The 13433-nt window shown below is 44.6% G+C and overlaps 1 protein-coding gene across 3 annotated transcripts in view; it reads left to right on the forward strand.

Moving 5' to 3' along the window:
• The first annotated feature begins 4666 nt into the window (after positions 1-4666).
• Positions 4667-13433, forward strand: part of DGUOK (deoxyguanosine kinase) — a 29490-nt gene continuing 20723 nt past the window's right edge. The window contains exon 1 of one of the 3 annotated variants that reach the window (XR_007151036.1): positions 4667-4910. Coding sequence is in view for 1 of the 3 variants with exons in the window: in XM_047853434.1 (XP_047709390.1) it covers positions 4769-4910 (142 nt within the window). In the remaining 2 variants the exon portion in view is untranslated. The remainder of the gene's footprint in view (positions 4911-13433) is intronic. The other 2 variants (XM_047853434.1, XM_047853435.1) reach the window with 2 other exon arrangements.

Below are 13433 nucleotides of genomic sequence, written 5' to 3' on the forward strand. Positions count from 1 at the left end.
TAGCTAGTTAATAGCAGAACTAGATCCCCACTTTTGCCTGGCGCACCCTTCACTCTCTCTGCCTACCCAAGTCCCATCCTTGCCACCCCTGAGCAGATCCCACTTGGCTGGGAGCCTTCCCAGACACACTTACTTGGAGACAGTGGACCCCAGTGGAGGTGCACAGACCTCATTGTCAGGCACTCTTCCTCCACCATCCCCACACTTGTCCTCTGGGGTGGAGAAGCATGTTTTGCAAAAATTCTTAGTGGACTCATGTTTTAGGACAGGTTTCCCAGAAGCAGACCCTGAAGTAAGGCTACACAGGCAAGCAATTTATTAAGGAAGCGCTCATAGGGGAAACCAGTGAGCAGAATCAGAGAAGCAGAACAAAAATGGAGAGGAAGAGCAGCAGGGGAGCTCTCAAAGTCCCCCAGAGGGTGGCCTCACCCTGATTCCCAGGCAGCTGGGTGTGAAAGCCTGACCGGATACAAGTGGGTTTTCACACGAGCCTATCAGTGATGAGTGAAGATGCACTCTGGGGCGGGGGGGGGGGGGGGGGGGGAAGGAGGGGAGGTAAAGTCCCAGGCTTTCCACCTGTGCTGGGAAAGGGCTTCAGTAGTATGAGGGCAGTATTGCAAAGAAAAGCTGCCGGCACTAGCTGTTGGGAGAGAGAGCAAGGGGAGGAGGCCAGAGGGCAGCCATACACACACACACACACACACACACACACAGGGTCCGAGGAAATGTGGAGCACTGACCATCCCTGCTGCAGAGGGATGCATCAGAATCTCCATGTGGGGAAAGACAGGGAAGCTGACTGGTTGTTCCCCACCCAGTCTTGCCCCACTTCAAGAAGTGCTGTCCTAGAAGTCTTCAGTGGAAGTCAAACTATGGGCTGATAGTGAGGGGGACATGGGTGGGTGACATGGCTTGAGGAGAGATGAAATACATCAGGAAATCAACTAAAGATAAATATAGCAATAATGTCCCAGGCACAGAAGGCCAAGCTGAAGGCAGCCATCACTTACCACGTAATGTGTACTGGGTGGTAACTGTGTGGCGGGAGGTAAGTGCTGCTTGTGGATTATCTTTCTTAACCCTCACCCCTGGCTATCTAACCGCTCCCTAAATGCCTCCTAACCACTCCCTAAATGCCTCCCTTTATGATTAGGTATATCAGTCAGAGTGCATTCAAGGGAGCAGAGCCACCATGCACATTATGGGAAGAAGGGGTTTATTATAGGAATGAGACTTTACCTGAAGGTGGAAATAGCTGGGGAAGTGAAGTTCTGGAAACAACTGTAGGATGATCAGGAAGGAGACACTAGGGCTTTGAGGACAAGCTGGGATCTCTCTGTGAACTCATCTGTCTGTCACAGTATCTGAAAGACATCTCCCCAGATGATGGCTAAGGCTCTGCCTTCTGAATCTTATACCTGGGCCTCTTTTGGCCGACTCTAACTCAAAGCCCTGTCAGGAGAGGATTCTAGAAGCATACTTCCCGGCTTAACCAAACTGACTTAGCATCATCTAGCACATTAGAAAATCTTCGATGTAAATGAGACTATAACTGACCAGACATCCGAGCAGCAAAAGAAAGTCAGGGTCACATTGGCATATGTTTACCTTCTTATTTTTTGTGGCTATGTTGTAGCATTTTTGTAATATGGGTCTGTATCTATTTGTCACAATAGCACTTACAAACATTTGAAAACAGTAAATCCTTCAGAGCTGTACTCTAAGGACTAGAAAGAGTGCCTGATAACATAGTAGATGCTTGGCAAAAATTGGGTGAAGAAATGGATGCTGAATGACAAGAGTCCGTGTAGTGTAATCAACCCTTATTCATACATCCCAGCAGATATCTGACAAACTCTAGGAGCGTAAAGTGGCCTCATTCCTGTAGACAAGTAGGATGTAATTCTGTTCGCCAAGACACTGCTGCTTTTTGTGTTCTGGCCATCACCTGAGGGGGGATGAAAACACCCTGTTTTCTCCTTCTAGGAGGGACCGATCACTACCTTTTTGGGTGTCTTCCTTGCTCATGATGATCCCTTTAATCGCCTTCCTTCTTTATGCACGGGGTGGGGCAAAATACTCATGTTCATTCCATGAGAACTTCATTTGGGGCACAGCTGGGCCAATTAGATTCTCTCTCTTGGGAATTTGGAATTAGGACCAAGAAAGATATGAATCCATGATATAACATAATAACGAACACTACAAAATAAAAGGGAATAGAGGGGTCATCACTGATATTGGGACAACTGACAGGCAATTTAGGCCATTTTAGTTTTTTTACTTATAGTGAACACCAAAGAAATTTGAAAGCTTTTTAAAAGCAAGGAACAGAATGAGAGAAAATATTCATAAAGGAGTTTATATCCAGAATGAACAAAGAACAGTAAGTAAAAGACAGATAGCCAATAGAAAAGTGGGCACGGGACTTGACTAGGTCCTCCAAAACAGAAGTTACCGATATAGCCAATAAACATAGGAAAGAGTGTTTCACTTCGTAAATCATCGGGAGAATGCAGGTGAAAACTATCTACAGCATATTGGACAAAATGAAAAAGCTGACAATACCAACTGTTGTTAAGAATATAGGATGACCAAAAAAAAGAATATAGGATGACCACAGCGCTCACCCATGATGGTGCGAGTCGATTGGGACAAACACTATAAAAACTATCTACTATTTAGGAATATTTACTAATGCTGAACATACAAATAACCTATCACATAGCAATTCCACTCACAGGTATTACCCAAGAAGACTGCATGCTTAACTTCACCAAAAGACATATTCAAGAATATTCATAGCAACCCTATTCATAATAGCCCAAATCTAGAAACTCATAAATGTCCATCGATAGTAGAATGGAGAAAATACATAGTGGTATAGTGACATATTGGAATACCACACAGAAATGAGAATGAACTACAGTTACATACATAGCATGGATAAATCTCATAGATACTAGGTTGAATAAAAGAAATACTATATGATTCCATTTATCTAAAAAACAGGCAAAACTATTGTCTGCTCTTAGAAGTCAGGCTATGGATTATTTGGGGTGGGTAGTAACTGGCAGGGCAAATGGATTCAGGAGATACTAGCAATGCTCTATTTCTGTATCTGAATCCAAGGAACATTTTCAGTTTGTGAGAAATTCATTAAACTGTACACTTATGATGCATGCGATTTTCTTTACTTCTTATTACACTTTACTATCAAGTCTAAAAAAATTATAACTTTTAGGAACACGTTAGTTGCCTGTCTGCACCTAAAGTGGCTGACAACATCGTCATTTAACTTTCCCGATATCCCAGATGGCAGTGAGGGGAGGGAAACCTTGGGGGCTCAGAGAGCCTCTCAAACTTGGCTTGGTTTGGATGAATATTTTCCAAGTCTGAGTTTACATAGCTAAAGAAATGTAAGCAATAATTTGACACGGAGGTGCCTGTGAGAGTAGGAGCAGAGGATGGGACTGACTTTGGCTGTTCCCGTATCTATCAGTGCTCCATCCAGGTTATCCTAAATAAATTTATAATCTATATTTAAAAATAATGTGCTTAATAAATGAACATCACTTCAATCATCTCATATAAACATCAGTATAAGAAAAGGTCCCGTGCTTGCTATGCAAGACAGGTGTCCCAGCCACGAACCCTTCCCCAACCCCTCGCAATCTGATCCCCATTTCCTAAAACCTCCCCCCTCTAAGGTGTTGCCTGAGGGCCGTTTTAACTGTTGGACTCCTGGTTTGACTCTTGTGGTTTCAACGATGGAAAGTGGAAATACCCTCTGACAACATTTCATAACTCGTTAGTTCTGAGGTCGTTATGACAACGGGGTGGTGGTGGCAGGACAAAGCCAGTCAAGGCCTCACCGGGTGGCAGCAGCTCAGAACTGTCCCTGACCCTCCACAGAGCACAGGTCTCCACCCACGGCAAGACTCCAGGTTTATACACCAGCCAAGTCTCTCTCTACTCTGGCTCTGCTCATCCTTTTACAAATCCCACTCAGATTCCCCACCGCCCCACGCTGGCCTGCAGCTCACCCTCGCCGTGGTTCACACCCACAGAGCCCAATCTACGGTTTAAACGAGTTCCACTCACATCCTGAGCCTCCACCCACTTTATCCTAATGGGATTTTTGGCTGCTGTGCAAATCGACAGAGTGAACGTTTATTTCATTCAAGAGACAAAATACGAGGTGGGATGTAATGAACGAATTTGTTGATTTATTCAGTCATGTGCCAGCATTGTGCTGCGCGTCACCGTGAATGGGAAAAAGTTAACTTGTGGTACATCATCAGATTGCGTCATTTTCCTGCTTAACACAGTCCAATTTCTACCCAAGTTAGAATAAAAAGCAAACACCTGGAAAAGCCTCGTTTAAAATTACAATTACTTTGTCTTTAGTTATGACTTATTTGAAAGTTACACAAAAATACAAAGGTGAGGAGCTTGCTGAGCGTATGTCTCCTTCACAATGTTGCTCTTCCGACAAACAGCGAGACGGCGAGCCTCCCAGACAACTGCAGTTACTAACGCTCCCGCACCCCCGCACTAGAAGTCTTTTCCACCTAGCGTTGCTTTGCTACAAATTTCGCGAGAACACAGGGGTCCCTTCGGCCCCTCCCCGCGCGGCCAGCTGAACTCCACCCACTTCTTGCCCGGCGATCTCCTGACGTCATAGGCGCGCCGGAGCGTTTGCACAGCGGAGCCGGGGGCGGAAGTGCTCTCCGCGGAAGTGATAATTGCGCGAGTCGTGGGTGGGATGACCGCGGGTCAGCTCCTTCGAAGGCTGTTGCGAACACCTTCCAGTTCCATGGCTCAGAGCCGAATCGGTGGCGTGTCCCCCTCCAGGGGCATGCACGCGAAGCGCGGGCCTCGAAAGCTCTCCATCGAAGGAAATATTGGTAAGGGCCGGAAAGTGGCTGCCAAGCCTTTGCCTCCCCCGAGCTGGTGCCCGAAAGGCTGGGAAAGGGAGCTGGGCCAAGACCACCCTGCCCCCGCGATCTGATGTGACGGGGCCTTTCCCTTCCCAAAGAGGCCTCTTTGATTTTTAGGATGTCAGGCCTCAGTACTCTCCCACAGTCACGAAGTCCGTAGATAGCCAGGAGTTCCACCAGCTTGTTCTGATCGCAATGAATGCGACAAGGAGCAGGGTGTAATTTCTTTTGTTCTCCTAAAATAGGGATGTCGGATTTGGGGGGGGGGGTGAAGTGCCATTTAAAATAGGATTTCAGATTTTAGTGTGTGTGTGTGTGTCCTATGCAATATTTGGGACATGCATTAGAAAAAATTATTATCTATCTACAATTAAAATTTACTGGCGTCCTGTATTTTATCTGGTAGCCCTACCCTGAGAGTTCTTAAAGTTCAGTCATTCAGATACCACTTACAGTAATTTTGCCATGTCTCTCTTCTAGTCCCATATAATTTAACATTTTTCTTAGAAGAAACTCACTTTTTAAACTTAAAACATGTTTTAAAAGTAACTGTTACAAGAGTAGAGACCCGGTATGTTAGATAAAAAGGAACCAAAAAAACCAAATGAAAGCATAACACTTCGGTTTGTTTTTTTTTTTAATGTTTATTTATTATTGAGAGAGAGCATGAGCAGGGGAGGGACAGAGAGAGAGGGAGACATAGAATCCGAAGCAGGCTCCAGGCTCTGAGCTGTCAGCACAGAGCCTGACGCGGGGCTCGAATGCACAAACTGAGATCATGACCTGAGCCGAAGTCGGGCGCTTAACCGACTGAGCCACTCAGGCGCCCCTGCTTCAGTTTAACGTTATTAAGTTCTGACTTGATGCTTTTACCTGCTGAGGTGCTGAATAAGTGTTGAAAATTGAAGACAGCCTAGAAGCCAACTGAGAATTTCTCATTTTATTCATTCGACAAATAACCCTTTGAGCAACTTCCATATGCTAACACTGTTCTTAACCCTGAGGATATAGCACTGAACAGAACAAATAAAAATCTCTGCTCTCACGGAACTCTAGTAGAGGTAAATAATAAACAGTATGAATTAAGCAAACAATATATTAGATAGTAATGAATGTGATGGGAGAAAATTCAGGGGTGAGAGATTGAGGGAGGTTGCAGTTTTAAATAGGTTCGTCAAGACAGGCCTCACTGAGAGGTGACATTGAAGCAACAACCAGAAGAAAGCGATGAAACCATGTGGATAACTGGGAGACTCTTCCACGCAGAGGGAAGACCAAGTGCAAAGGCCCTAAGGTGGATAGCGTGTTCAGGGAACAAGAAGAAAGCTGTTGTGGCTGGAGTGGAGTAAGCAAGGGGGAGAATGGGAGGAGATGAGGTCCAAAGGTAACGGGTGGCTGGATTGCATAGGCTTTGTAGTCCGTGTTGGACTTCTACTTGCCACTGGAAAAGATTTGCACTGTCACGTGACATGATTTGACTTAAATTATAAGAAGGTGACTTTAGCTGATATGTTGAAAGTAGGGGTCAGGTGGTTATTGCAATGGTGAGTTGCAGTGAGTTCGAGCAGGGTGGTGACCGTGGAGGTGGTAAGAAGCAGTTGGATTCCAGTTACATTTTAAGGCAGGGCAAACTGGATTTAGTAGCAGATGTGGATGGAGTGTGAGGTAAAGAGAGGTCCGTGATCACTCCAATCATTTTGGCCTGAGCAACTCGAAAAATGGGAGTTCCAAATTTTCATAAATGGGAGAAGAATGAGAAGAACAGACTGAGCACAGAGGATGGTTTCAAGATTTTACCTTTAGTCGTGTTAGGTTTTTGTATGCTTGGTAGACATCTGAGTGGAGGTGTTGAAGAGGCAGTTTGATATATACGTCTGGAGTTCAGAGTCTCCCTGGACTGGAGGTATAAATGTAGATGGCATTTGAAGCCAGGAGACCTTGTTGTGTTGATGGAAAGGACTAAGCCATGGGGCAGTTAGATGGAAGAAGGAATCAGGCAAAAGAAACTGAGAAGGAATGAGCACTGAGGTAGGAGAAAAACCGGAAGAGAATGATATCTTGGAAGCAAAGTGAAGAAGGTGTTTGCGGAGTGGGAATGTTCAACTGTGTAATGCTGTTTAGGTAATGGAGCTTTTTGGTGAACTTCAGAAGAACGGTTTTTAGGGGCAGTAGGGGTGAAAGTCTGATTGGCATAGGTTCAAGGAGAATGGGAGGTGACAATGGATTCAGACAACTACAAGTTTTCCTAGAAAGGGGAGACATGGGGTGGTAGCTGAAATGGGAAGAAGGTTTGAGGGGGTTGTTTCCAGTTTTTTCTTTTTGTAAGAGGTATTGGATCATATTTTTAAGCTGGTGGAAATGGTCTAGTAGAGAGGGCAAAAAAATTCGTGAAGCAGGAGACAGGATATAATTACCGGAGTGATTTTAGTAAGCAAGGAGTGGAATCTCTTGCCGAAGTGGAGAGAGGTTGGCCTAAGCTAGGAGCAGAGTTTATCCCTAGGAACAGTGTGCGTGGCAACATAAATGAGTACTGACTCAAGGAGGTGTGGTGGGAACTTGGGGAAGGTCTTTTGGTTGTTTCCTCAGTGAAACGGGAAGAAGGGTCAGCTAAGCAGAGTGGGTGTGAGGAGAGAGGAAAGACATGAATTAGTCTAGTGAGTGAGCAAGAGAAATGTAGAGAGTTGCTAGGCAGCATTAAGGACCCACTTGGACTTAGTGGTCATGGGTTTAAAGTGAGATCAGTCACCACATCTGTGTGTGTTTCTGCAACCAAATCAGAAACATCAAAAAGATTGAGAAGGGAGGGTCCTGATGGTGTTCAAGATGTTCTGCCTTTGGGAAACATGCCTCTAAGGGAAGCTCTGTTCTCAGAGCCCACAGAGGCACCAAAGTACTTCACAAAAGAAGTACTTGGACAGGCCATTAGGTGAAGTTTGGTTTTCCTGACCAATTTTCCTGACCTTTGCGTCTTAACGTTTGTAGATGGATATGCTTCTGCCTTGGTTTCTCTTGAACCAAGACTTACCGAATATGTGCTATGAGGGTAGACTCACATGTGATACAATTCCTGTCCTTTAAGAAGCTCATAGCCGGGTGGGAGGAGCAGACTTCTAAACATCATTCCTGTACCATGTGATGAGTGCCATGCTTGCTTGGGCATGGAAACTCAGAATCTCTGGGGTAGGAATTCCCAAGGGGGAGATGAGAAAGGAATGTTCCAGGTACAGCAGGTAACACTTGCCAAGGCAAAGCCTGAAGAAACATGCAGTGTTAATAACAGGGATGTACCTGTGTGGCAGAACAAGAGGGTGGAAGGGTAGACTTGCCAGATGTTGAACAACCTTGTGGACCATGCTAGTAGAGGGACCATGCGGGGGCGGGGGCTGAAGATTTGAGGCCGGTATGTGTCACAACCAGATTAATTTTAAAACAGAAATTGGCCAGAATGAACAAATAGGAAGGTCCATAAAACAGGCACTTTCTTTATATGTCTTGTTTGCTGCAGTACCCATAGTGTCTTGTATCATTGCTCTGAGTGAATGAGCAGGAACAGAATTGGTAGCTAGACTGGTTTTGTGGCTGTTCTTGTAGTAGTGGGAGTGTGGGAAGATGCCGGCCTGGACAGAGGGAATGGAAGGACGGAGAAGAATGGAGTCATTTGAGAGAGATTCTTAGAAGTGAGATTGACAGGACTAGGTGGCCACTTCTAGTATAGAAGATGACAGTGAGGCTTTTAGTTTGGACACTGACTGGCAACTGAAGATGGGAATAAAGGAAGAGGAAGTCTGGGGAGGTAAGAGTGATATGTTTAGTTATCAGGTCCCTCTGAGGCATACAGAGATAGATGTTCTGGGGTAGATTAGGACATGTGCCTGAAATCCAGAGGGATGGGACTGAGCTTTCAGGTATGGAAGTTGTTGATGGTGGGGGTAGCTGTTGAAGCCTTGGAAGTGGATGCACTTGCCCAAGGAAAGTGTGACTAATGACCAGTGGACTGGGGGACCCTGATCTGGCTGTTTCTGGTTTTACCTCCTACAACTCTTCCATCACCCCACACAGCCTGGTGACTGTCCTCAGGCGGAATTAGTCACTGCCTCCTCTGTGTGCTCCCATAACATTTTGTACCCACAAATGCTGCAGCACTTGACTTCTGTTGAGACCTTCCCTGGGTTGGCTGCTTAGTGTTTTGCTCATCTTGGCATCACCAGCACTTAACCCCTGCCTGACCCATTGTATTCTTTCAGTGTTGACCACATGTTTGGCTCCTGAGCTTTGACATCCACGTGAAAGGTCGTCACTGGTGCCCACGGAAGGAATATGTCAAACTGCTTTACAATCCTAGTCAGGACTGAGCTTGTTCTCTAATCACAGGTGGCATCCCCAAGTAAATGAGTACCCATCCAGGAAACCTGAATAGAGGAAGGGAAACCCTTGTCCTGACTGAAGTTAGATATGTTTAGAGGGGCTTTTCTAGTAGTCCTGCTGCTCCAAGTCTTGTTGATCTGATCCTGTAAGTGCAGACACCCTGCTCATGTGTCTGGTATGAGCTGTAAAGCCATCTGCCATGTGTGATGGAACGTCAGAAACTTGGTGCCTGAACAATGCCTGAAAATCTAAGAAATACTTAGCCTATCTTCTAAGTGTATTCATGGCTACGGTATATTATTGCCTCCCAAAGCCAGTTATTTTGTAATTACAAACCTCAGTTGAACAAAGGACTACCATATGAAATACTGGCAGTGAGTGATCTCAGACCATTCTCACTTTGGTTTTCAAAGACCCAACCAAAGCAGAAGAAACTTTATCACTTTTACAGTCTAGAGGCTTGTATATAAAGCAGCGGAGAGAGCTTCCCTAATAGCATGTTTCCTGCATTCTAACATCACTAATACTCATCTTTTGCTTTTATTGCGTGTAAACAACTGGGCAAAGAATCCTAGCGGAAAAGAGACTATTTATTCTAAACGTTGTATATTGGAGCGTTTGTTTCTGTGATTCGCCTCGTTCCATCCATCTCCATTCCTAGGACCTGGCTAGGTACTCAGGATGCAAAGGGAACAAGGCCAGTCTGTGTCTTCAAAAAGCAAGTGGAGAGAGTGATGGGTCAACAAATAATTATAATGTAATACCTTGGTACATCAGAGAAGGCAGTAATTAGCTCTGCCTCCGGGTGACGTGGAGCTGGAGAGAGTTCAGGAGAGTTTCACGGAGGAGGAGGGAGTGAAAGGATGAATCCTGTGGTGGGCAAAGTGGGGGAGGAAGGTGTTCCAGACCAGTGAGGGTCTCATGCTGAACAGAGTGGTTTGGATTGTTGGGATTGTTTGCTGGGAGCTGTGAGCAACTTTTTTTTGGTAAACATAGTTTTCCCTAGGAAAAACATTAAAAGGAATGAGGGCAAAAATGTATTATGTTTCTTTTAAGCCTGCTGAGTGATTTTTGTTACGTTTGCCCAGTGTGCTTTTAGGCTCAGAGCCTTTCTGAACCTAGGTACTTGGTTTCACGGGTGGATTATGAACTTTTTGAGGGCAGGATCTCAGCCTAATTCATTTTATAGTACCTACTAGTTAGTAGCGATTCCATAAACATCTCATAAACATCTGGTGAGCGAGTGAGTGAGAGATGAATGTGGCATCACATGCAGTTCCTGAAGTAAAGGCTTTCAATTTTCTTTGGAAGAATTTTGTGTTTAAGATAGACAGTTTTATATATATTGCCTTTGTTTGCTTTTTGGTAAAAGGTTTCAGAATTGGATTTTTGCCATGTTTTTCATTTTGTTCAGGAGAGGAAAATGCTTGGAGGTGATGGTATGTTTAAGAGGCTCACATGAAATACAGCTGTATTAAATTTAAAATAATACATTATTTTGGACATTACACTCTGACTGCTAGGTTTTAGCAGAATGTAGCAATAGCAGGCATCATAGTTTATAGAAAAACTTGTGGAAGAGAAAAAGGAAAAGATGGACATTAGCAAGAGAACTCTTTGGTGCAGCTTGTGGAATGACAGTCTTGGTGCTAATAAAAATCAACATGTTGAACTAATATACTCTAAAGAAAGTACCTTCCCCCCTTTTTCAAGTCATGGCGCATATAGTAAGGTTCAGTAATAGCCAAGGCCTAAAGGGAAGGTTTGATTCTGCGATCTGATACCTCCCAAATTTCATGATATTAAAGAGTATATTGAAAGATAACAGTGAACCTGGGATCCAACTATCGTGATGATGATATCATAAGAAGCTGGTGCTCTGCACAGAGACCGGACAAAGGGAGGACTTTTTCTTGTTTGCCCAGTGTTGCATAAAGAGGAATGGCTTTTGGTGGACATGAGTGTTCTGCTTGCTAGGAGAAGGCCAATGTAGCAGGAAAGAAGCAGATGTCACCACTCTTATGAAGCCCCTGGAACACTTTAAAACATTTGTCTTGGGGCGCCTGGGTGGCGCAGTCGGTTAAGCGTCCGACTTCAGCCAGGTCACGATCTCGCGGTCCGTGAGTTCGAGCCCCGCGTCAGGCTCTGGGCTGATGGCTCGGAGCCTGGAACCTGTTTCCGATTCTGTGTCTCCCTCTCTCTCTGCCCCTCCCCTGTTCATGCTCTGTCTCTCTCTGTCCCAAAAATAGATAAAAAACGTTGAAAAAAAAGTTAAAAAAAAAACAAACACAAAACATTTGTCTTAAAAAAAAAAAAAAAAAAAAAAAAAGCTAACACAACCAAAACCCCAGCAGGAAGAAGAAAACCTGTTATGATTAGGTATTATATCCCTAAAAAAAAGTTATGTTGCGTGTGCTTTTATTTTTTTTTAATTTTTTTTTTCAACGTTTATTTATTTTTGGGACAGAGAGAGACAGAGCATGAACGGGGGAGGGGCAGAGAGAGAGGGAGACACAGAATCGGAAACAGGCTCCAGGCTCTGAGCCATCAGCCCAGAGCCTGACGCGGGGCTCGAACTCACGGACCGCGAGATCGTGACCTGGCTGAAGTCGGACGCTTAACCGACTGCGCCACCCAGGCGCCCCTGTGTGTGCTTTTAAAATAAATATATAACTGAATTATCTTTTAAAATTATTCCATATTTGTGGCCTATGCCTGGCACAGCTGAGTTCCATTAGAACACGGTTTTAAGAACTACTGCCCTATGGCAAATGACCCCGGCTCTCTGAGCCCTAGAGCAACATGGATGGCACAGCTCTTAGGACCTGCCACCACCATTTACTGTCATTCTTTGCTGAAGCCAGCTTCTGATTACTCAACTGACTTTCCAGAAGCTTTCGAACGGGCATTGGGGTGCAGGGTAGAGCTGTTGCCCTGGTGTAATTATTCCAGTAATTGGAACTGTAGATTTCCCATTACATCAAATTTGTTGCCATTCTGGGTTTTGTGTGCTTAAATGGCCTGAGTCGATTCCTCAGAGTCCTGACTGCCCTTAGATGAACTAATAGTGTCTGATCTCAGAGGTGAAGTTGACATTTTCTAACCCTGAGGGCCCTTCCTGTCCATCTGCAATAGTTTTTTAGATTGTTTTTAACGTTTAAAGCATTTAATTCTAACAGTCACTTAATCCCAGCCATCTCAATTACCTTAATCTTTTCCTGTTAATTAAAATAGCTTTTCACTGATAGGTAGGAACCATGTTCTAGATTTAATCAACAACCTGCAATCTAAATATTGACCATCTATGCCAAATATTTTAAGCTAGAGACTTTTTAGGGCAGTCAGACATCTGATAATATATAATAAACTCAACCAATTTGTAATTCCTGTCAGTCTCTTAGGTACTTCATGATAAGCCTGTAGGCTTTTATTCAGTAGTCTGGTATGTGGTTTTAGAACCTATATTAAAAAAAAAAAAAAAAAACAAAACTACCTCTGTTGATTTTGAACAGATTGTAATGGACAGCAACCTCAAATATAAGTATGCATCAGGATCGCTTTGGGGCATACTTATAAATGTGGATTCCTGGGTCCCAACCCCAGAGAGTCAGGTCCTGTTAGGAAACCAAAAGTAAGACCCATGAAGCAATCAAAACAATTGAATGCTAAACATACTTTATTTTTTTTTAAATGTTTTTTTTCAACGTTTATTTATTTTTTGGGGACAGAGAGAGACAGAGCATGAACGGGGGAGGGGCAGAGAGAGAGGGAGACACAGAATCGGAAACAGGCTCCAGGCTCTGAGCCATCAGCCCAGAGCCTGACGCGGGGCTCGAACTCACGGACTGCGAGATCGTGACCTGGCTGAAGTCGGACGCTTAACCGACTGCACCACCCAGGTGCCCCTTTTTTTTTAATTTTTTTAATGTTTATTTACTTTTGACAGAGAGAGCATGAGCATGGGAGGGGCAGAGAGAGAGGGAGACACAGAATCTGAAGCAGGCTCCGGGCTCTGAACTGTCAGCACAGAGCCTGACGCAGAGCCCAAACTCCCGAGCTGTGAGATCATGACCTGAGCCAAAGTCGGACGCTCAACCGACTGAGCCACCCAGGCGCCCCTAAACA

The sequence above is a fragment of the Prionailurus viverrinus genome, chromosome A3 (genome assembly GCF_022837055.1).
Source record: "Prionailurus viverrinus isolate Anna chromosome A3, UM_Priviv_1.0, whole genome shotgun sequence".
Classification (NCBI taxonomy): Eukaryota; Metazoa; Chordata; class Mammalia; order Carnivora; family Felidae; genus Prionailurus; species Prionailurus viverrinus.